Source organism: Polyergus mexicanus, unplaced genomic scaffold, assembly GCF_030449975.1.
Source record: "Polyergus mexicanus isolate NDT 795.1 unplaced genomic scaffold, iyPolMexi1.0 SCAF_17, whole genome shotgun sequence".
Taxonomy (NCBI): Eukaryota; Metazoa; Arthropoda; class Insecta; order Hymenoptera; family Formicidae; genus Polyergus; species Polyergus mexicanus.
In genome coordinates, this window is record NW_027223337.1 from 85,588 (window position 1) to 109,554 (window position 23,967).

Consider the following 23,967-nt stretch of genomic DNA (forward strand, 5'->3'; position numbering starts at 1 on the left):
CACAATTTAACATTGCAATGCATAGCAAATTATATAACGCTTCTCTCTTGCGTGCCGTTATCTTCAAGGATAAACTATGATATTATCTCGAGCGCTTACACGTTTACACTTCGGTAAAAAAAAAGGATTCTCTTATATTCATTCACGCGCACAATTTATATGCGTACAAGTACACATAGAACTTTAATTTCTGCTGTCATCGATTCCTTCAGAATCTGTTTTCCTATATTGTCTTTAATTCTCGAAACCAACATCCGTGCGCATATTTGTGTGCATTTATGTTTGATATTAAAATTCTACAAATTCTATTAAAGTTTAATAATATCTCGGTATTAAAAAATACGTTCATTCGAGTATTTTTAATTTTAAGGATATCTGTTCTTATAAGTATTGGATGCCACAAACATTCAGATTTTTGTTATCAATTCACAAATCCATATACTCGTACGTATATATATATATATTGTAGATTCCACCTGATTATTTTTAGAAAAACCGTACAATTCCATTATTCCATTTTTCCATGTGTCATTACTCGGCTGAACATGGCTAGGCATAAACTAAAGTACAATTGTCCACATTCAACAGTTCAGTAAGAAGTAGATTGATTAATCCATTAGTGTCATTACTCTATTTTCCTTTAAAGCGATCGACGATCTGAGATATGTTAAATGGGAGAAAATAGTGGAAATAGCGTAACGGTTTTTGTTGCGGGCCAGAGATCGCTGGAGATGGGGGGATCGAAAATGCGGGCCCCGATTGGACGTGTCGCATTCATGACAAATTCCATTCGGAGCAATTTCGCAAAATGCCGTTAAAAAGCATAACAATATAATTCGTAATTCGAAAAAGAGATATCTGTAATCGTCTGCGAAAGTATACCGCGTATTTCAAGAATATCAGAGGAAAATGTGTCTGTAGCAAAAAATTAGAGCGGAATAATTGATCGGATTAATCGGCTAATGTAATTAAATTATCGGTTAATTTTCTTTCAATTCTCTTTATAATTTTATATATATATATATATATATATATATATATATATATATATATATATAATAAACTATAAAGAGAATCACCAGGCAATACGCACCGAATGCTCTATGTATTGATTATTCTCGTGATACGCATAATTATAATCATGGCAATACCGATTAATATGTGTATACTCGAATAAATATATGTTATGTTAAAGTTGTTCTAGCTGTCAAGTTTCTAATCTAATGGCGAGAGGGCAAAGATCGCAAGATCACAAAATCACAAATTGCTGTTTATAAAAAAATGGCAGTATAATGCAACAAAGAGAATTGTGCTCGCGAGGCTTGACGAAGGCGTGGCAATTGCGAGTGAGTCGAATCATATAACTCAGTTCTCGTATAGATGAATATCGACGAGTTAAAACTTACGCGAAACGATTTAATATGACTACTGTCGCATAGCAATACGCAGAGACAATGAACAAATTCCGTCCACATTTTGACGAAAATTAATAATTAGTTTGATACGCGAAAAACATGACAGCGCAACATTAATTTGCATAGGTTTTAATTTTGAATGTGTTTATATATGAGTGTGTGTATATATGCGTAAGAAAAATTTTTTCAATAACGTACACACACACGCGTGCGCGCTTACACAATTTGGAATATCGGATATGAAAAATAAATAAAATTTTGAATTGTAAATATAATCACGAATTCACGCACATTCTTTAATAATTAAAATAATAATCTGAATATATAAAAAAATAATTTTTCAGGAGAAATATAATTTTTAATAAAATATTCTTTATAATCGCAAAACATTTTCAAAAATGGATATTGATTGCCATTAGGAGAAAGAAAAGCGTGACAAGCACAGAATGAAAAATCAAACAAAATTATTAGACATGGCTAATGGCTGAGCTAGTTGCGGAGCTTTCGGTTCATTGACACGTGGGAATTCAACGATCGAACGTTAAACATACAGCGGTCGCGCGCGTGTAATAAGAAGTTTTTTTGTTTAGGAGAAATGTGTGTTACCGATACCGAGTCATCGTGGCATCATGGCAAAATTATGTAATTCCAGGTGACAAAAATAATTCTTCATTTTTGTTGAAATTCACAAATTCTTCAAGTTATATTATTAATGTGTAAAAAGTCAGCTTATCCCGTGAGAAGCAAGATGCGAAAGGCGCCGACGCATCTAAAATTATGCATGATAATGTGCTTCGCTGTGAAATTCATAATTAACTAACAATAGACGGGATTAAGATAGCTACGTTAATCAATTTCCTGCGTCTGCGTCGATTAATAGCAGTCGACACTTTAAATTAATCTTGTATACAGTAGTCGGTGTTTAGTATAGTATATAGGCGAAGAATTTAAATTTCGAAAAAAAAAGAAAAAAAAAAGAAAAACGGAAAGTATATATATATATATTTATAAACATATTAATATTATTATTATTAATTATTATTTATTTAATAATTACACGACATGCATTATTATATTTGATATTGTAAATAAGAAAGTTTCTCTACACAAAAAAAGAAAAAGAAAAACGCGCTATTTTGTATCTCTGCGCTTTTACTTCCTATTTTCCTAATTTTATCCTTAACACATTTCGTTATATCCATACATACTTAATAAGGAATAAACCAAGAAAGTACGATAGGATAAGCGGCAGGATGCCATGTGTGACTGGTTAGATCGGCTCGCAGAAAGTACCGCAACTTGGTATACGTATAATGACGAATAACTGCACAACACACACACACACACACACACACACACACTGAATTGCATTCTCCCAACGGCGGTAAATACGGTGTTTCGCCTTGAAAACGCCAACGCCTCCCTCTCGTTTTCCCACATGTATTTTGTATGTAGATCAAGTATACATGTACATATGTATTATGCTATGCATACTATACATGACTTAATTTTTTCTTTATCACATTTTATTATTCTAATTCTCTTTCGCTTTCTCTTATTTTTTTAATATCCTATCGTCGTGTAAGTTTGATTTAATAATATATGATAAATGATGGACTTTTTCGATTTTACGCCGTCCTTCCTAGTCTCGAAATCTTTGTGGAATCTCGTAGGCGAGTCTCGCGACCCGCATTTCTAACGCATAGAATATCGATCGCCTTTAAATCTCATTGTAATATCGCGTCCCACTCGACGATATCGTAGAGTCGTAGAGTGTAGAGCGAGCCGGGCTCGAAGCTTTGTCGTCGAATGAAAAAAAAAAAAAAGAAACTGCTCCATTTAATTACCCGAGCACACACAATTATCGCAGAAGCTTGCAATCTCCGTAGCTAGCAAGTTCGGTGATTAGATCGACGATATGAAACTCTCAAAAGTTGATGAGAGAGCGCATTAGATGCAATATATACCGCATCTATCGAAACACATTTTTCTGCCTACATACGTACAATATCTCACATCAGAGCTCTCTTCTTTATTTTATCTTTCTAATGAATTCTAATTCAACCTTAAAGTCTTGCTAATAATATACCTAATACTTTTATAATTGTTACATATTGTTTTCTTTTTCTTTGTGAAAGTGCGTTTCTTCTATAATCATTAAAATTTTACTAAATTTAACAATTTCACAACCATTATAATTTTTTCATATTGATTTTAATTTTATATGAAAAGAGTACAGTTAACAGAAAAATTACGAAAATTAAGAAAGTTTCGGTTTTAATTATTCTACTTATTTTTGGAGAGAAAAAAAGCTCGTATATTTATCTCTTATTCAAACTTGCTATATAGTACATATATATGTATATACATTTTATATATATATATATATATATATCTCGAGTCACAGAATTCTTTTGTTATCGAGTTGTCGAAATACAATATATACTGACTCGAGCTCGCAAGGTGGAAGCCATATTGATACATCAATGCTAGCTAGTCCAGGTCCCTCGCTTCACGCTCAGGTGCGTGCCTTGAACAACGCGATACGCATATGAACACGCATATAGCCGCATAGAAAGAGAGGATGATTACAATGAATACAACGTTCGTCGTTACCTGTCGGCCGGACGAAATCGCCGTTGAGCGTTTCTCGTTGCAAACGTCGTAGATGAAAGAAGAGCCGCCTGCATTTTGTATTTAGGTGCAACGTTGCAATTTCACAGAAAAAGATTTCAAGGAACTAGTGGAGGATTTAGAAGGCTTATATTGTAATAAAGAAGAAAGAAAGCGGCTTTTAATACAAAGACGCTCGAGCGACGTTATAAAATTTTCAAAATGAAATTCTTTTCGGTAGAAAATGCATATATATAGAACAAAAATATAGAAAGAGAAAAGTGTCATAGAATATTCATAGATATACATAAAAGAAAAAAATTATTTGATATACTTTCTCGGCAACTATGGTAAATTAAGGATACCATTATTTTAGATTAATATTTTATATACGATAAAGTAGTTATTGAATAAAGAATGTGATAAAAGAAATTAATATGATTTTTGTTTTTCCAATATTTAAATAACAAAAAGGTATTTGCACAAGACTTGTATAATAATAAATCACTATAAATTTGTTCAACTATTGCATATGTAACATAAATTATTTTATTTTCAAAAAATATGTGTATATAGAGAGAAGATATAAACAGTGGATATATCTTTCGAAATATCGACACACTGGCATGTTAATAAAAAATATTTTATTTCCTTTTTAAAATTTTTCGATAAATCTTTTTATTTAAGTACTTGGAGAAAAGCTAAGAAATCTTTTTAAAAATTCGTCAAAGGATCCCATGCATGACATTTTATTCCGAAACAAAGGGAGGGCGCAATATAAAACTTACAACAAAATTAATATTAGAAATTAGAAATGTACAATATATCACCGGTAATTCTTTTATGTTCAGTATCGTATAATTATGATTTTACGATTCGCGAAAGCTATACATATAGCTGTTTGATATTTTTCGAATATCAAGTGACTCTGAATCAAATTCACGAAATACGCGTATCTTCAATCAGCAATCAATATAACCGAGCAAGAAGAAAAGTTTGTAATATGTGTCTTACTAATTAATCAATTTAAAAAATAATTATAAAGATTATCGCTTATATGTATAAATAAGAACAATTTCCGATATAAGTTTAGCCATTCTTTATTTCGTGGTCTGCGTGTCATATTCTATAATTAATTCTGAATTGGAACATTTGTAAAAGCAAAGCATTTCGATTCAAAATTCTCTCTCTCTCTCTCTCTCTCTCTCTCTCTCTCTCTCTCTCTCTCTCTCTCGTAACTTTAATAATATACTTTCTCATTGTCAGTTTATATGTATATTGGCATATACGTGATTTCTTAAATCTCACTCAATCTATCTTCGATGTTTAACATTGGAAGAAGAATAAACATGTATTAAGAAACATGATTTCAGATTTTCTGTTTACAATTTGTGTGTTTGTTATAATTACTTTCTTTTTTATATTTTAAACAATCGTAAGAGAATGCCATAAATATTTAAAAATATTTCCAATTTACCCTATATGTAATGAAAGCCTTTATCACGCTGCATAATAAAATACGATAGAATTGTAGCATATAGCCAATTACATATGGTTACTGATGATTCAGCTGTGTTATGATACATGTGACATGTTTGTGAAAAAGAAGGGATAGTCTTCTAAATATTATTACGTTATTATCGGGGAAAAAAACCTATTTTTAAATTAAATAAAAAAGCTACGTACGCACTTCCATAGATTCAAACATTCTTTGATTAAAAAAAAAATATATATATATACAATATTAGAGTCTTTTTCAGTTTTTCCATTAATTCATTATTTAAAATAACAAAGTGATGCATTTAATTACTGCTTATTGATAGTGTTATCTTGGCGTTAAACGCACATTTCTCGTCGCTTTGGAAATCAAATGCATAGAATTTGAGCTAGGAGTCAAAAAAGGTCTGTTAATTGTCAAAATTAGGCACTTGAATGAGGCCTCGGGACCTGTAAAATGTCTTTGTTAGTGAAAATACTGGACTCCAGGGGTTCTGGCGCCACTCAAGGGAGCCATATGCCCTTTTTTTATTTGCGAGTATCATCCTGAGAAAAGTTAAGATTCTTATTCTTTCCAAACTAAAACAACATTTCAAGCACTTTTCAAACGCTTTTTATATATTTTTAACTTTAAACACGCATCTATACTCTGTAACATTACACATTCCTGGAGAATTAATTGGAAGAAATTTTTTTAAAAATAATTATGTAACGTCTGTTTACAATTATAATTTTCTTTAACATAAAATATTTTGATAAAATATTAAAATAAAATATTTATCTCGGCAAACAGAATTTATTTTAAGACAAATTACGTGCACACAAGTTTTGCAACAATTGGAAATTATTTTCCGGCGGATCGTTCTGTGTATGTGTGTGTGTGCATGCGTGAAATAATCGTGCGTTTTATTCGACTTTACCGACGAGTCGGAATTTATTTTTCACATTCGGATTTCGCGCGAGCGAGCGGAGCGTAATATTACGCAGCGCGAACCGGCTCTGTAATTTAACGCCGATATCGTGCACATTCGTGCGGATGCAACTTTCGTTCGATTCGCTGCATTTTCCATCGCAACCACGCTTTCGCAATCAATCGAATAGAAATACTCTTGTCTTTATAATCCTAGGTCATTTAAATTATTTGATATGTTTATTTTATGCGAGAAAGAGAGAGAGAGAGAGAGAGAGAGAGAGAGAGAGAGAGAGAGAGAAGAGACTCTCTTATTTAAATAGCGCAAAACCATTTAGAATTCATTTATTAATAACAACAATTAATATCGTTATAAAAATAATCTGTATCTGTATACTCTGGATATTATACACAGATAAAAAGATATCTTGTAATGTAAGATGTAAAAAAAATATTTTACATCGAGCACTTTACAGCTCGATTAATGGTATGAAAAATTTTTTTATCCAACATAAAGGAAGTAAACTCGCGTAAAAGCTTTCTCAAAGCTCTTTCATGTCCGCAAGGTCCGCTTAAAATTGCGATGAAAATGCAATAATGTGATGTATGATGAGTATTACGCTTGTGGCACAGAAAAACGAGCTTAATACACTCGAAATATTTCACGGTCGTGATGAATTATTCGCGAGGACGCGACGAGACGTCGCGTCAAGTACCGGCATGCTTGATATAAACTGACAGGCGACACGTGGAACAATTGCGTCACACACGTCCGCCTCCGTTCTCATGAGAGATGACGTTCCGATAAATGCTTTTTCAAAGAGAAAACGACGTCTGTTTATGAAACTATCGACCTCTTCTAAAGCGGCTATTGATATTGCGTTCGCGTGCGCGACGAAGTCTGAAAATGTCTACGATCTCTCCCTTTAATTAAATCTGCTCTGTAATTAGAAAGGAACAAAAAATACAATAATGCAAAAATGTATAATATATTGTTTTATTCTCCGAATAATAAATATTTCCTTATTACGTCGAGATTTTAATAATGTACGTTTTATTTACGTTAATTATTTTTATTATAATTTTATTATAATTATTCAAGTACACACACACGCGCGCGCTTAGATTTTGCGAATAGACGTCACGCGCGTCCCACGAAAGATTGCAAGTTTATACATACTATATACATCTGATAATAAGTATCATATAAGCATATCCAATATTGCGCAGCAAATGCACGCGTGTTATTCTGTTTTTTTAAACGCGATTTTTTTGCTTTATAAAGTCTAGAATAAAGACTTGTAAAGTAGACGTTGTATACATCAACATTAATATTGTAGAAATTATGCTGTTGATATTTCACACAATCATTGAAATAAACTAATATGATTATTTCTCAATTGTATAAATATAAATTCTCGCTTATCTAAACGTATTTTGATGTTCGTTTATTTCCATAGGAAAAGAATGCACGATTTGCGTGACGCACAGAAATTTCTAAACGGCGATAAACCGCTCGTCGTTCTACTCTAAAATGTCTTTCACGGAGCGGAGAAAAGATATTTTCCTCAGCCTGATGGATCTTTACAGCTCTGAAAAATGAAACTATGTCTGTGACAAGAATCCAGCGAATTCACTCGAGGATTCTCACTCACGGACAAAGAATTTCCAAAAAGTCACATTTATCTTTTTTTACAATTCGATTCGACACATTTATGCATGCCATTTTGTAATTTATTAATCAACTTTGATTCAATTGTTTTCAAATAAAAGATTATTACAATTATACATTGTGTATTGTAAGCTATATTCTTACGACTTAATATTATTCAAAAAATGTGATTGTATTTGTTTTCTCGAATTTTAAAAAAGCCTTGTAAGTATTGATAAAGATTAATCGTTATATAATACATGTATGTATTTTTCCCCGTTAATTGTTACTACAGCAAAATATCGTAGCGTGGTAATAAAAAATTACAAAATTTATAACAACTATTTATTTGTAAAAATTCTCGCAAAGAGAGTTAACAATTAATCTGTAGCTATGAATATTTAGCAAAATACATATTCTTCCGCGATTGTCGAGATGACGGAAGACGATGGGTCATCATAGTGCGGTCTCTCGGGTCGGTTACTGATCTACACCGGTGATCCCGAAGAGGTAAAAGTTTATACCGTTACAAAAGAGCGTCGTCTCTCTCGTGCGCGTTCACTGCGCGGTCAATGCGCGACCGGAAAGACGCGCGTAAGAGCGGAAGCTCACTCGTAGCTACGTATTCAGACGAGGACGTCTCGCTTGCGACATGTAACGATCGCATATTTTTACAAAATTTCTATTTATACAGAAAAAAGGCGTGTTCTCTCTCTCTCTCTCTCTCTCTCCCTCCTTCTTTTTCTCTGAATAAAAAATTCCGACTCGGGAAAAAACCGTGCTGCGTCGATTGCGTGCATTGTCGACGATTCGGGAAAGTTGCCGGATGTTTCGAGCAATGACACGTAATGTATATCTGTGAGCGTTGTTTTCTTTCAAAAGTGCATTCTAATTAAAAAATATAGGATTCTAGCAAGTTTTATATTAATTTTTAAAAATTCTTGTTTCTTAAATTTCTTTTCTCTCTACACAGGTACACACCCGCGCGCGCGTGTATGACCTGTAGATGTAATTAAAAACTTTTATTATTAAATCACGCGTGAATAGTGAAGAAATAATTGTAATATTAAATTATATAAAAATGATTATGTTATGATTTAAAGAAAATAAAATTGATGCAAGAAAATACAAATGAAAAACTCGGACATAGATAAGTCCGCGAAACATAAATAAATTCGCTTTCCCATTTGATAAGAAAAAATTATCAAGATTCTTTAAGAACAACGCAACTACAATACATCATGTTTTCAAGAATTCGATGGCATAATCGCCGATGGATTTAATTACTTCGTTTCTTCTCCGTTCAGTTCGAATTGTAATCGCTAATAATTTCGTAAATACTTTTTATCATAACTCGCATATACGTAGACGATTGGAAATAGTTGCACATTTCAATGATAAAGTCGACGTTTGTGGTATGTAACAATACTCGTAACAGTCGTAGTCAAATAACGGTCGTTATTTAATGATATTGTACGTAATTATTTGTATTTCTCAAAATGCTGTGTCTTGTTAAAAATGTTAAAATTTTTAAAAATAATTTATTAAAATAGAGATTATCAACCCCGCCCGCACAATTCTGCGGACAAACTAGCTGCGCGTTAATTAGTGTTACGAATGGTGGATTAACATCATCGTCTCTTTCTCATCTCTGAAAAATATATAGTAAGACGATAAAAACATTTACTTGTGCCATTTTTATCTTTGACGCCTTTAAACGCTTCATTTTTTGCAAGTCTATCGTAAGATTCGTCGAATCAAACGATGTCGATTAATTCGCGTTAATATCGCTTTGCGATTAATATCGCAATTCAATTGGAATATTTTATTTCTACGATCATTGTTTACGATGCATTAAGAGAGAACGTCCAACCGTTTTATCGCATTCGTTTTAGAAAAACTCTCTAGTACTCACACGCAAAGTTATAACTTTCTCATTCGGTATTGTTACAATTTTCCAGTCAGTCGCACGAATGTAAAAATTTTTTCCTTTAGTTATATAAAGTAACTAATTATTAGACAATTCTTAAAAAAACTTAATTTATGAATCACTTTATATGTTTATAAAGAATTAAATAAATTTGATATAATTGGGAATGTAATTGAAAAGAGAAGACTTGAAAATGCGTGTCCGAAATTTAAAATTTTCGATTCGATAAAATAAAATGTTAGGGGTATAATTATATAAAAATTAATGCTACATACAACCGTTTTACGAAATGATAATGTATAATTAATGTAGCGTAAAATTCAATATCGACGCGGTAAGGGAAAGTTTTCTTTATCGTAATATCTGGTATCGAACTCACTCGCGGGAGATTTCAATAGATTCAGCATGTTTCGGCTCCGGCTCCGGCTCCGGCTCCGGCTCCGGCTCCGGCTCCGGCTCCGGCTCCGACTCCATCTCCGTCTCGTTATCACGAGCTGCACAGGAAACATTGCGTCGGACGAAACAATATCTAGATCTAATCGAAGAAATTTAATCGCGCGCAATGTGCGCAAATTGCGAAAAGTCTGCCGATAACTTGTAATATTCGAGATACAAATCCGCAGAAGCTAATATAAAGCGTACGTTTAGAAATATCTTAATTTTTAATTCCAATTCTATCTTCTCCTAATTCCTCTTTTAAACTTTGTCCACCAATTTCTCTACCAATTTTATCGCCTTTTTTTTTTATTTTATTCTAATTCACAAAGAGATTTTAATTCCGTTTAACTCATTTAGTCCCTTTGAAAAATAATGGCTTGAAAATGTTATTTTCTTAGATTTTTCCACAATATCTTTACTATTGGAATTTATGTATGTCGATCCCTTGAAAAAGGGCCTCTCTATTGACTAGGGCCGGAATTTGGAATTCGGAATCCGGAATGCCAGACTCTCTTGTTAGAGTCCCTAACGATGCGCCCCCCCCCCCCTCTCTGTCTAACAATATGTCAGGTAAATATAAGGTGCACGAAATGTTTTGTTTCAAGGGTGAATTTTTGTTCCCTCACCTGTGTTACGACTGTCCCTCGCCCCAGGAATTACCGGTCGTACGATATTTGATCCTGACACTTTTAAATTACAACGTTTTATTGTTTAAAGTTTAAATGTTGATATAACGAGAATTTTACAATATGATTCATCATGGAAAACGACGAAATATTTCCGCATAAACGTGAATCAAATTAATACCATAGAATAGAGATCGCTCAATCTCCTCGCGTTTTATTCAAGATTTACTCATCCGTGCAACGCTTTACAGCTTTACACACATTTCGATCCATTAGAAATTTAGATCGAGGATCGAAAAACGATAATTATGTAATTATAGTCGTGAATTCAAACGTACGCGCGTATGTGTGTGTGTGTCTGTGTGTGTGTGAATTTATTAAAAAATTATTTCAAATATTTCCAGTAAAATACAACTCGCGTCTAGACGCTTTGGCGGTCCGCGTTGTCTGTGGCTTTACAAGCGACGCTTGTACAGCGATGGCGACCGCGATGACTCGGGGGGGGGGGGGGGAGGAGGGGAATCTGACTCACCTGCTACGACGTGTCCCGACCGCATTTTCCGGCTCCAGATCTTTTTCGTCTCCTTCCTTTCGTTCTTTTCTTTTCTTTTTCACGCATTCAGCATTCTGACGCAGATTCCGCTCTATTTTCTCTCGCTCACTTTTTTTTATATCGCATTAAAAAGATTGCTTCCCGCTCCGAATTTTCTTTTCTAGCCTCCACTCTCTCACCTCTACACCCGCGCGCGCGCGCGTACACCAACTGACATCAACTTGGACTAACGACCAACGACCAACAACCAACGACCAACGACCGACGACCGACAACCGACAACCGACAACCGACAACCGACAACCAACGACCGACTACGAACGCTCACCGAACGAAACTGCGGTCTGCGGAGTGCGGTGCGTACCGCGTTGCCGTTGCCATTTCCGCCACCGCCACCGCCACCGTCATCGCTACCACCACCACTAGCATCATCACCGCTACCACTACCGGCCGGTACCACCACCACTATCCCCCGCTCCCGCTACCCACCGTCACCCGTCACCCGTCACCCGTCACCCGTCACCCACCACCCGCCATATTCGCCATCCGTCACCCGCTACCCGCCACCCATCACGATATTCACAACGGCGTCAGGTGGTCAGATCGAGCGTAAGGCGAGACGTCGGATTCGGAGACAGGCGAGGGGGGAGATGGAGAACCCTGCCATCTCGCTCGGCCGCCTCGCTTCATCCCCTTTCTTTTGCTCGCTACTGTAAAACATTGTAAAACACTGTGTGAATTGGTATATATATAATGACGATTACCTGTCTGTCTACTTGCGCGCCAGATACGAATAAGCGAACAAGCACCCGATTTATTGTTAACCGAAATGATACAAATATATCTTGCATAATTATCAAGAGGAAAAAGACGATTGAGATTTGTCTAAAAACTATATGCAAAAAGGAAGGAAGATTTGATCAAAGATACTGTATCTGTATAAGAACATTGTAAAAACAACAAACAACTAAATAAATATTACAAGATTTAACAAATTTTTTTTTCTACCGCGACGATATCTTACTGTTCTCTATGGAGAAAATCGGTAATTATAGCGATTCATTTACCGATGAATGGCGTTTGTTCACACCGGATATTTTCTCTCATTCTGTTATTGAATTAACAAAGTGTGAAACATTTAGAACGATGCAAACAATTATTACGCAATTAGATTAATTATTTTAGTCTTTATCATATGTATTTTACCAGTTTTAATATTTTATACAGTCCCAAAACGCTGCTTATATATATATATATATATATATATATATATATATATATATATATATATATATATATATATATATTGTATATATCGGTAGGCGGACAGTATCTTCGAGTGCGGTTATCCCGGCCACGCTAAACGCACAATCGATGCGGTTTTTGATTTATCGTGATTCGATGAAACCATCTATACACGATATACCGCCGCGTCCGAATATCACCACCAAATGTGTTCGTTGTTCGCGCTTAAACGCAATGGCGCCATTTTACGCGGGAACTTTATGACACGATGGCGCCATCTTATGTCAGCAAGTCTAATCAAATATGGCGACATGAGCTGTCGCCATTGATCGTAACATATATAAACTTATAGCCGGTATTCATAGTCAGTTCTTATATTTAAGACCATCTTAAGCACAATCTTAAAATGTCCTAAACCAATCACAGAGCCGTATTAGCATCTTAAGACATTACTTAAGACAGTCTTGAAATAAGAACTGACTATGAATACCGACCTATGCTTGGTCGGTATTCATAGTCACATCAATGTCCGATATCCAATAAAAGAGCTCATTTCCTAGTGATTCTAACTAGCAGTATTTTGGGATCCAAAAACAAAAATTTTCTATCGGATACGGTATTGTATGTTCGAATATCTGAACGTAGGGTGGAAGCCTCCTTCCCTCCTCGCAGAATAGACTCCGTCTATGCATTTTATACGTCCATGTTCAGGCAATCTGAAAGCTTGAGTCTTGAGTCTTGAGTTGAGTCTTGAGTTGAGTCGCTGCCGCTGCCACGAAAATGTTAGCTCGCTCAAGCTTGCTGGTTGTTGGTGGTAATTCGCGCTCGGTCTATAACGCTTGTGTAAACTAGCTTTTCGTCTCGTGCTATCGAGACGATCGACCGCATTTTGCTCGGACTGCGAGCAGGAGCAGGTGAGTGAGAGTGGACGAGTGGACGAGTGGACGAGTGAACGAGTGGACGCACAACGCACGCTCGTTGAACAGCTCGTATTCGGCTCGTATCGTTGATCGCCGATCGCCGATCTGTTAAAGGCAAGCAGGTTAATTGCATTCTGCTGTCGCAACATCTTGTCCTGTTCTATCTTCCTGTCCTCCCTTTATGATATTAGTCCCAAGCATTAGACGCAGATTAGTATCTCTGTGTGCCTTTGGTAGTCCATAGCGATTTGATGATCATCGGATGAAATTCCGCTTTCATTGCACCTGTCAAGTGCACTTTCTAATATATGACTCATACTGTGCGTGCGGGTGTGTGCGTATGCGCGCGCGCGCGCGCGCGCTGCTGATGAGGATGTAAAAAATTGGAATGCCATTCTAGAGAATATCTTTACTTTATTTTAACAAGAAGAATTCGCGATAATTTTCAAATGATTTTGTAATTGTAATGAGTAGAATTGTAGATAAGAGCCTAGTACAGTTTATTATTTTATAATTAATATAATATAATTAACATATTAATGTCAAAGACAGAGAGACAGAGAGAAAATGCGTCATGTAAATAAAATTATTAAGACACAAGTATTTCAGATTGATTAAGACAATGAATTTATACACTTTTCAATACGTGTATCACTCAATGATAATAAGATTGATTGATATTAATTATATAATGCGTAATGTAAACTATGTTAAAATTAGTAATTAGTTTTGTTCAAAGATATTAAATTATAGTCACTTTTTTAAATAATTACATTAATAATACTTTTTTTCCCAACAAATTCATTTTCTTTCTGTATATGTATTATTATATAGCTATTATTTCTTTTAGTTAATAGTTAAATGTGTTTGTTACGCTTATTTCGATAAGAAGACAAAAGTTCCATTACACTAGAATTACATTAAAAACAGACATTACATTTAAATATATGAAACAATAGTGTAATAATTTGTGTTCATAAAAAGAACAAATGTTACAGAATGATGGACGAACCGTTGAACCAAGGCGCTTCGCTGTCTAGCGGTGGCAACTTTTCTGCAGGTGGTAGCGGTGATCTCGATTCGTCTACCATAATGAGTCTGGATGAAAGGATATTGGACATCACATCGCGACATACCTTAAATGTTCTCAGAACACCACCCACTAAAAAGGCCAAGAGAGTCCGATTTTTTCGCAATGGAGATAAGTATTACACAGGCGTGGTAATGGCAGTGACGCCAGAAAGATATCGCAGCTTTGACAGTCTCGCATCTGATCTGACACGTGCCTTGGTGTCGAGTGTAACCCTACCAAACGGTGTTCGTGCGATCTATACCATGGACGGCCGTAAGGTACAGAGTGTCAGCGATTTGGAGGATGGCAAATGCTATGTGGTATCTGGCCAAGGTGAGATCTTCAAGAAGGTTGAGTATTCGGCGTCCAAGGTCCGTCGAGGGAGCTCTTTGTCTGGACTACCGCAGTCGCCAGCGGCTAGCGGTAGCGGCGGTGGCACCGGCAGGCAGATCAGTGCCATTCCGTTATGCGTGAAAGCGCGCATCGTAACGCTGATCCGCCACGGTACCAAGCCGCGTAAAGTGATGAGACTATTGCTGAATAAGCGTAATGCGCCGAGTCTTGAGCATGCAATGGAGGCGATTACAGAAGCAGTGAAACTTGACTCTGGGGCGGTAAGGAAGGTGTACACATTGTCGGGTCAGCAAGTCACTTCGCTCGAACAATTTTTCGACAGCGACGATATCTTCGTGGCGTATGGTCCGGAAAAGTCTATACAGGAGGATTTTGAGCTAGACTTTGAGGAGAGTAAATGCGTGCAGAGTTTTCGACGATGCCCGTGGAGTTCTAAGCGACAGAGTGGTCCGATGCCACGTATGCCGAGAAAATCTGGCAAGAAGATGCTCACTACGCCTCAAGTCAGGACTCCCAGTCCATCATCTTTGATACTGCCCCAACCACTGAGGCTACACTACACTGCGGGACATGTTATCGGAGACGGAAATTTTGCTGTCGTTAGGCATTGCATTCATAAGTGAGTATATAATATAATATTGGGTTGAACGGAAAGTCCATGCCGTTTTCATTCGTTAGCAAAAAACGGAACGAACATTCCGTTCAACCTAATATATACAATATATAATGTAATATATAGGCACTTTTTTTTATATAAATTATGAAACCTTTCACTTAAACTTAGAAGAAGGTATATATAATATAATAATTACTTTACAAGTGATAAATAATTATACATATATGATATGTGTAGAATAATTTAATAGGGGAGGGAAAAAATATGTTATTAATATAAAAGATAATTTAGTATTAATTCTAATTTATCTTAAATTCTCTTTATTTTCTTAATCCCAGAGATATTTTCTTTAACTCAGTCGTTTAATTTAAGAAAAATATATATATATACAAAATATGTCGATGATATTTTAGATCTACTGGTGCTGAATATGCTATGAAAATTGTGGATAAATACAAGTGTCAGGGGAAGGAGACAATGTTAGCGAGTGAGGTGGCGATTCTGAGGCAAGTCTGCCACCCCAACATAATCAGCTTAATTGCGGAGCAAGAGACTGCTGATCAGCTATTCTTAGTCATGGAACTTGTCAAGGTGCGTTATCGAAATTAAAAGAAGCTAATGGAGCTTAAATTTAATTCATGGTTTACTTAATTTAATTCAATTTAATTAATATACACAACATTGACAATAATTAATAATCCGTATAGGAAATGTATAGAAATTATATATATTATTAACACTGTTTGCTTTTTAGGGAGGAGATTTGTTTGATGCAATCGCAGCTGCGACGAAATTTTCTGAAGCAGAGGCAAGCGTGATGATTGGTCATCTGACTTCTGCCTTGGCTTATTTGCATTCTCATTACATTGTACACCGCGATGTTAAACCAGAAAATCTCCTAGTTGAAATGGATGATAGTCATGTTAGATGCTTAAAATTAGGCGATTTTGGACTTGCGCAAGTCGTGCGAGAACCTTTATACACAGTTTGTGGTACTCCAACTTATGTGGCACCGGAAATTCTCGCCGAAACCGGATACGGTTTAAAGGTATATTTATTTGTTTTAAGAAATTCGCTAATTAAGAACGGCGAATAAAATTATCAAATTATTGCTTCCTAAATTAATTCAATTCAACATATTTTTTATGTATAAAAAATATTTACTTGAAAAGAAAAGAGTATAGATTTTTGATTTCGCAAACATATTATAAACATATTATATATTATTTAGCGCATAATAGATTAGTTTTTTTTTATTTTATATCCAAAATAAATCTTACTTATTTTCAGATTGATGTATGGGCGGCCGGTGTGATTCTGTATATTCTTCTATGTGGCTTTCCACCTTTTGTATCGGTAGAAAACGAACAAGAGGAACTGTTCGAACGTATTCTGAGCGGCCAGTACGAATTTACGTCACCATACTGGGATACGGTATCAGATTCGGCAAAGCAATTAATTTCAAATATGCTGCAAGCACAGCCGGAACTTCGCTTCAGTGCCGAGGATGTGTTAGATCATCCGTGGCTCGCGGTAACTGTCACTAGTATACAATATTATTTTGTATTGTTTCTTATGAGTTAGAAAAATCAATCCTACCGCGTTGTCTATATCCCCGCATGGCTTAAAAATTTTTTCTTATTCTCTCTCGCAGTAACCGAAGATAAGATAAATATAGGGTAATTTTTGTCTTTATAAAACATTTGCTATCGCATTTATTATTTTGAGCACGATTTCTTTAACTTTTGCTAGCTCGTTACGTCATGCTACATGAAAAGATGAGAGACAGCATATCTGATTACGTATATCATTTTTCTTATAATAATTAATTTTTTTATAATTTTTAAATAATAAGATGCATATAAATTTATACTTTTAGTTAAGTGTATGTGTACACACACACACACACACACACACACACACACACACACACACACATATTTAGAAATAGATTTAATCATCTATATATAAATATAATTATTCGAGAAACTTTCTCTCTCTCTCTCTCTCTCTCTCTCTCTCTCTCTCTCTCTCTCTCTCTCTAAATTCGTCATTTTGAAATTTTCTCTGCTTTATACTGGGCGGGATTTTTATGTTACGAGCGTGGTGTGAGCGAAAACCTATCCGCCGCAATTTCCCTCGCACTTCGTCAGCTTCATCTCAATTACAAGACTAAGAACGCTTCCGTAGTGGTTTTGCTGTATCTGTAGCAGTGCTTTTTCTTTTCTTTTGCCCCGCCTCTGTATATCAGCAGAGCTTTCTAGGAGGCGAGCAGACCGCAACAGCAGCAACAACCACCGACGCATCGACGGAGCAACACCGGTATCAGCAGTGTAAGCCGATAAGGTTGGCTACCTTTGAGTTCGACTTTAAAAAGCAGCGCAATCAACGGCAGGAGACCGATCATGTCGAAACAAGAGTTGAATGGAAGAACGTCAATCATCACGACGCATTGGAGCTTATCGACATCTCGAGAAGGCAAGATAAACGGGATACCGACGAAATCGACTTCGCCAATGGCAATCACAGCGAGGATGAGCCAGTGTTCCTTAGTTTTGACTGTCTGAGAAACATTCACAGCTTAAGCCGATCGATGCACGATCTGATAGATAATTTGAATGATAACAGAATACCACGATGTCGTCTCAAGTCGCAAAGCGCTACTTCTTCACTCAACAGCATTTCCGAAAATTTAAACACGTATAATTATCATAGCAGTTTGTCGACTCGTTGCGATGAAATTACCATAAAGACTGCCGCATCTCCAATTAATCATCGAGGCGATGAAAAAAATGAAAACTTACCGACGGAAAAAAAACATCTCGACTTGAATTGCGAAACGCCCAAGTCGTCAAATAAAGTTGCCTCCGCGAATCGACAAAGTAAATGCAATAGAAAAAACTTGTGCGATATGAATCGCGATGATAGCGAGAGCAGATTTAATAATGACTTTCGCAACAGCAATATAACTGTATCATCGGGCGATAGCTTAACCGGTGACAGTTCGACTGGCAACGATATCGAGACTTCTGACAGTTTCGTAAACATTCAGTTCGCGCGTTTGGCATGCGGACAAAAGTCAAGCTCGACGCAAAGTATGGAGTCAACTGATAGCTTCGAGAATGTGAGTTTTCAATACGCACACCAAAATAACTGTCTTGTGAATCGTCCTTTGCAAATTTCTTCGCAACTCACAGTTAATCAGGATCAGACTAAATCTGCCGCGAAGATATTACAGACTCAAATACAATATTCAACTGCGCTGAATGCGTTGAGGTCACCCAAATTGGGCATTCAGCCTGACAAAAAGAGCTGCAACAGTTTGAGAGTTCAAGAAACAGACAAATGCGTGAAGAATGAAGCGGTAAAACTGCGGCATGAAAGATATATTAATAGGAAAAGCCCGATAGATTCCAGAAATGTCAGAAGCAAGAGATACAGCTGCTATTCATCATGCGCGACAAAAAGATCACCTGAAGAGGTGCGCGACGGCGATAAAGTTACGACGCGAAAATTTAGTTCAACGGATGAATTGCGCGATGAAGTGAGGCAGAAGACAACGACGAGGTCAAAACGATTCAGTTTATTCTACACGCCGCAGCCATTAAGAAAGATGTACGAGGGCGAGGCAAAAACTGGGAGGATCGCATGCAGATCGGTGAATCGCTCCCAGAAGTCTGAGAGTAAGAGGAGAGATGCAGAAGAAGCAGAGAAGGAGAGATTAGATAAGAATCGAAGATCGGTGATTGATGCTTCGACGGTCGCCAGCAGAAGCAAATCCAACAGACAGAATGTTCATGTGAGACCGGGTGCTTTAATAAATACAAACAGGACAAAGTGATGACGAGTAAAGTGGTAAAGAATTAAAGTGATTAGTGCCGAGGATGTTTAATCATTGATACGCGACAGAGTCCAAAGTTCAATGTAATTGCTTTAAAAATGAAGCATCAATTGCAATGGTAATGTTGATTAAAGCAATTGAAACTGGTCAGTGTTCTCGGGCGCAAGGCGATCGGAAAGGCAACTCTCGTCGAAATTGAAGATTATCTTTCTAATTATATGTATATGCGCGTCGAGAAGTTTTGCATTGCTTTAAATTCTATTTAAATGCATCTGAAATTATGGGAAAGTAACTAAAGTAAAATTTGGCGCAGAAATAAATAATCTATCAAATCTATTTAATCGTTTGAGTCTATCACAATGCTCAGAGATTTTATATCTTCAAATATATAAATATTAACGGCTACAACAAAAAATATTGCAAAATTATAAATTTTCAGAAAAATTATTTACCCAATATAATTTCTTTTTCTTCTTTAATTACGGTAGAGAAGCAAAATGTTAGATAAATATCAAACTACACAAAAGAGATTCAAAGGTTACAATATTTTTTAGGGATATTTTCTTTGATAAAGTAGCATTGTGTAAAATGATTATAACTGACAGAGAGGGGATATAATTTTACAAAATATAGTTAGAATATTTTGTATTGATTCTATTTGACGCAGAAAAAGATCTTCAATAGGTAATATACATATACAATAATATGGAATAATTCGAGTGTAAGACTTTTTAAATGCGCATATATATTTCCATAGAATTTCTGTTACTGTTGAAAGCTACACAGTTAACAGAGACCAAAGACAGATATATAATGGCAAAATGCGAGATTTTTAATAAAAAAATAATGAAACCGGATTAAATATACTATACACGTAAAAAATACACTTACCAGTGTTAATTCGCGGGATTAATCTGAAGATTTGCTAACAATTATTCCCGGTTGCAATACGTCCCTTTTTAGAAGTATCCTTAATTATAGAATATAAGAATAAAAAAATATATAATTAATCTTAATTATAATGCTTACCGACGTTATACAATTAGTCTCGAATCATGCGGGATTGGAAGCTGATTGTAACAAAATATTATTGAAATAGTAGTGGATTTCGCGATAGTGAGGATAATGATGACGATAGAGGCGGACGGGCTTCGAATTAAGAACAAAACATGCCAAATGCATTTAAGTAGATTATTTTGTATCGAATGTTTGTGTAAGTTTAGCTGTAGGTAAAACGCATATAAATTAAGTGTTCTATCAATCGATTCGGTTCTATGACGCGAAAAAAATTTTATGAGATAAAAATTAATTTTATGACAATTTTTAATTGTGCTTGTTTATATTATTCATTGCATATTTCGTTTTAAATTAAATTCATCTTAAGTAGGAATGCGATTTTAGATTAAAAGATATATTTCGAATAATTTCTTGATGGATGAAATTAATAAGATCGAAAGAGAGTTGAGAAGTAGTAAGAGAGGAATTAAAAATTTAGGAATGCTAAACTTTTCAATTTTAAAAAGACGCGAGTGATTGGTATTAATATCGCAAGAATTTTCACAATTTTCACAAAGGGTGATGAATTAGCCGATTTTTTGAAATGGTGCGTAAATGTAATGCATATTAAACTTGTGCTCAAGAAAGGATGATAAGAGAATTATTTTTATAAAGGGACCGCGAAATTATATTTTATCAATAAAATATGACACTGATAAATTGACGAACAAGTGCATGCACTGCAAAAAGAAAAGAAATATGGCTATAATCAAAATTATTTTTATAGACATTGATAAAATGAAGACAAGGATTGACAGAATTATTTTTATCAAGTTAGTATGTGAAAATGAAGTATACTTAATTTGCAATTACGTTTACTAAATTAGCAAAAAGTACATATTTCTGTGAAAATGATTACGAATTATGCTTACAACACGTATCAATTTCATAGAGGTGCGCACAAAATTACTTTTTCATTTTCATCTTTTATAGCTTATGAAATATTTTAAATTTAAATTATATTGAAATTAGAACAAAGAATAAAACAATTTTTGAATTTTTGGAAATTTCAAAAATAATAAAGAGATAAAAAAAGATTACTCAGCAATATTAGAAAGTAAATTTTTCAGGAGAATATAAAGATTCTGTCAAATCTTTCTTGACTCAATTTAGTTAAGAGAATCGTCGATATTATTGTAACATTGCGCTCTTTGTCATTCGATTCTTAATAATCTATAGTCTCATTTTGCTACAGTGATTTTCCGATTACGATTTTTGTAACGCAATTGTGTGATATCTGTGGACAAATTTTATATATATATATATATATATATATATATATATATATATATATATATATATATATATATAAAATTGTGTTGACATGTGTAAGACTCGGTTATTCGTGAAATAATAGAAATAGTGTCGTTACTGTGATTTGTTCGCTCGTCATTTGTTTACTCGCGGAATTCCAACTTTTAGAATTTGTACTCGCGAGTTTCTTAATAATTGATAATTAGTATTTTTTTGTTCCTTGTTCTCGTTTCTTGTTTCGTTGTTTTGTCCTTAATATCGTAATAAGCACGATTGATGGTGCACGATTTATGGTAGTCTTAAACGTGATTCACGCCAAATATTAAGATGCATACATATTGTGACTCTAGTTATTTATATTATATTTTATTATTTTATTATTATTATTATTATTATTATTATTATTGCACATATATAAATATAAATATGGTATTCGCACAAAGGCAGGGCTCGTATTAATATCACGCGACTTTCTATTTGTTAATAAGCTGTATCTGTTTGAATTGTGATTTGCAGACACAAAATTTTAAAAAATGCAACATCTTTCGTCAACATGTCAGGTTTGCGATATTAAATTCGGGTTTATTTTTTCAAAATACATACTCTGTACAAATATGAATCAAATGTTTTAATAACTCGTAAGTCTTCACGTAAAAATATGTTTCAATGTATGAATGCCGATTAATTTTAATTACGCAGTTAATCGGAATTTAGCGAAATGTATTCAATAAATTTGTGAAATAATTAATATATAATTATAAACATTATAATTTCTCTTTAATAGGTTCAAAAAAATCTTGTTTGACGTTATAATTTTCAATAGAATTAAATGTTTGAATTATATATAACTCTTTACTTTGTTGGATTTATCAAGATGAAATTATGATAATTTTTTGCATTTCTAGTGTATATTATTAAGCGAATATGTCACAACGTATATTACGCGTGCAATGGACTGTATCAATTGCCACGCGATGCTCCAAGGCAATCAAGAGAGAATTTATACTTTATTAATATTTCAATTATTCAAGATTATTAATTAACACGCGCACACACACATACACACATAAATGCATTCGCAAATATATTTAATGTACTGCCATGAAGCTTATTATATACTTATATTGAAAAACATAATTATAGAATTTCACATGTTCATTGCATCTTGCGTGTATAAATATCTATTTAAAATATTTCAATTATTCTTTTTGTCATTTCCATGTTGATTTACTACAAGAAATTTCCCCAAATCATCGAATATGCTCCTGTATATAAGTTAGGTAAATAATAATAATAATAATAAACTTTCGAAATTGTCATTTTCTGTTTTATCCGATTAATATTGTATTATTCATTATTCAATTATACATACATATTGAAGCATCAAATAGTTTAAAACATCATGGATTGAAATAAGTTCGTATATACTTTAACAACATATGTGTGACATTATATTTAATCGAAATTATAATCTAAGATTACAAAATCGTTTATAAATTCATTTGCAATATGCAATCAATCTAATTACATTGGGGAAAAACTACAAATCGATTAGAGATTATGCTCAGATTTTGAGAGGATATTCAAGAGTAATAAAATAATGTACGAAATTTTATACACTTTGTCAATGTTTTAACACGTTACACTAGAAATTTTGAGAATAAGAACATACCTCTTTCGATAATACTACTAAAAGTATAATTTCACATGTCGCTAAAACGAACAATGATTAGAGATTGTAACTTGTAACTTGTAACGTGTGCTTTCAAGTATAAATTTCACTCACATGTAACAGTCCTTTCAAGAGGACATTTTTTAAAGATGCTTCGACACGTTCGATTGACCAATCAAAACAAAGAAAGTAAGATCTCCGCCCTCCGATTGGTTATTGCTGTGAATTTTATTCGACTAATCAGAATAAAGAAATCTTTGTCCGAATCCAGTGATATAGATCCCTACATGTTTCCATAGATTCC

The 23,967-nt window shown here is 34.5% G+C and overlaps 2 protein-coding genes across 5 annotated transcripts in view; one reads left to right on the forward strand and one right to left on the reverse strand.

Moving 5' to 3' along the window:
• Crb (cell polarity complex component crumbs) overlaps nt 1-11,973 on the reverse strand; it is a 31,045-nt gene extending 19,072 nt beyond the window's left edge. For both annotated transcript variants that reach the window (XM_070310002.1, XM_070310001.1), the window contains exon 1: nt 11,613-11,973. In XM_070310002.1, the coding sequence (XP_070166103.1) occupies nt 11,613-11,637 (25 nt within the window). In that variant the 5' untranslated portion in view covers nt 11,638-11,973. The remainder of the gene's footprint in view (nt 1-11,612) is intronic.
• A 1,605-nt stretch (nt 11,974-13,578) lies between these two features.
• On the forward strand, nt 13,579-23,391 carry LOC138940580 (serine/threonine-protein kinase GL21140). 3 transcript variants are annotated; one of them, XM_070309590.1, is made up of 6 exons: nt 13,579-13,912; nt 14,797-15,843; nt 16,254-16,431; nt 16,595-16,888; nt 17,131-17,373; nt 18,092-23,391. In XM_070309590.1, the coding sequence occupies exons 2-6, from the start codon at nt 14,798-14,800 to the stop codon at nt 19,679-19,681; spliced, it is 3,351 nt and encodes a 1,116-aa protein (XP_070165691.1). In that variant the 5' UTR covers nt 13,579-13,912; nt 14,797; the 3' UTR covers nt 19,682-23,391. The 3 variants fall into 3 exon arrangements, with proteins under 3 accessions (XP_070165691.1, XP_070165693.1, XP_070165692.1); XM_070309592.1 differs by having other exon boundaries at nt 18,095-23,391; XM_070309591.1 differs by having other exon boundaries at nt 13,579-13,792.
• Nucleotides 23,392-23,967: the final 576 nt, after the last annotated feature.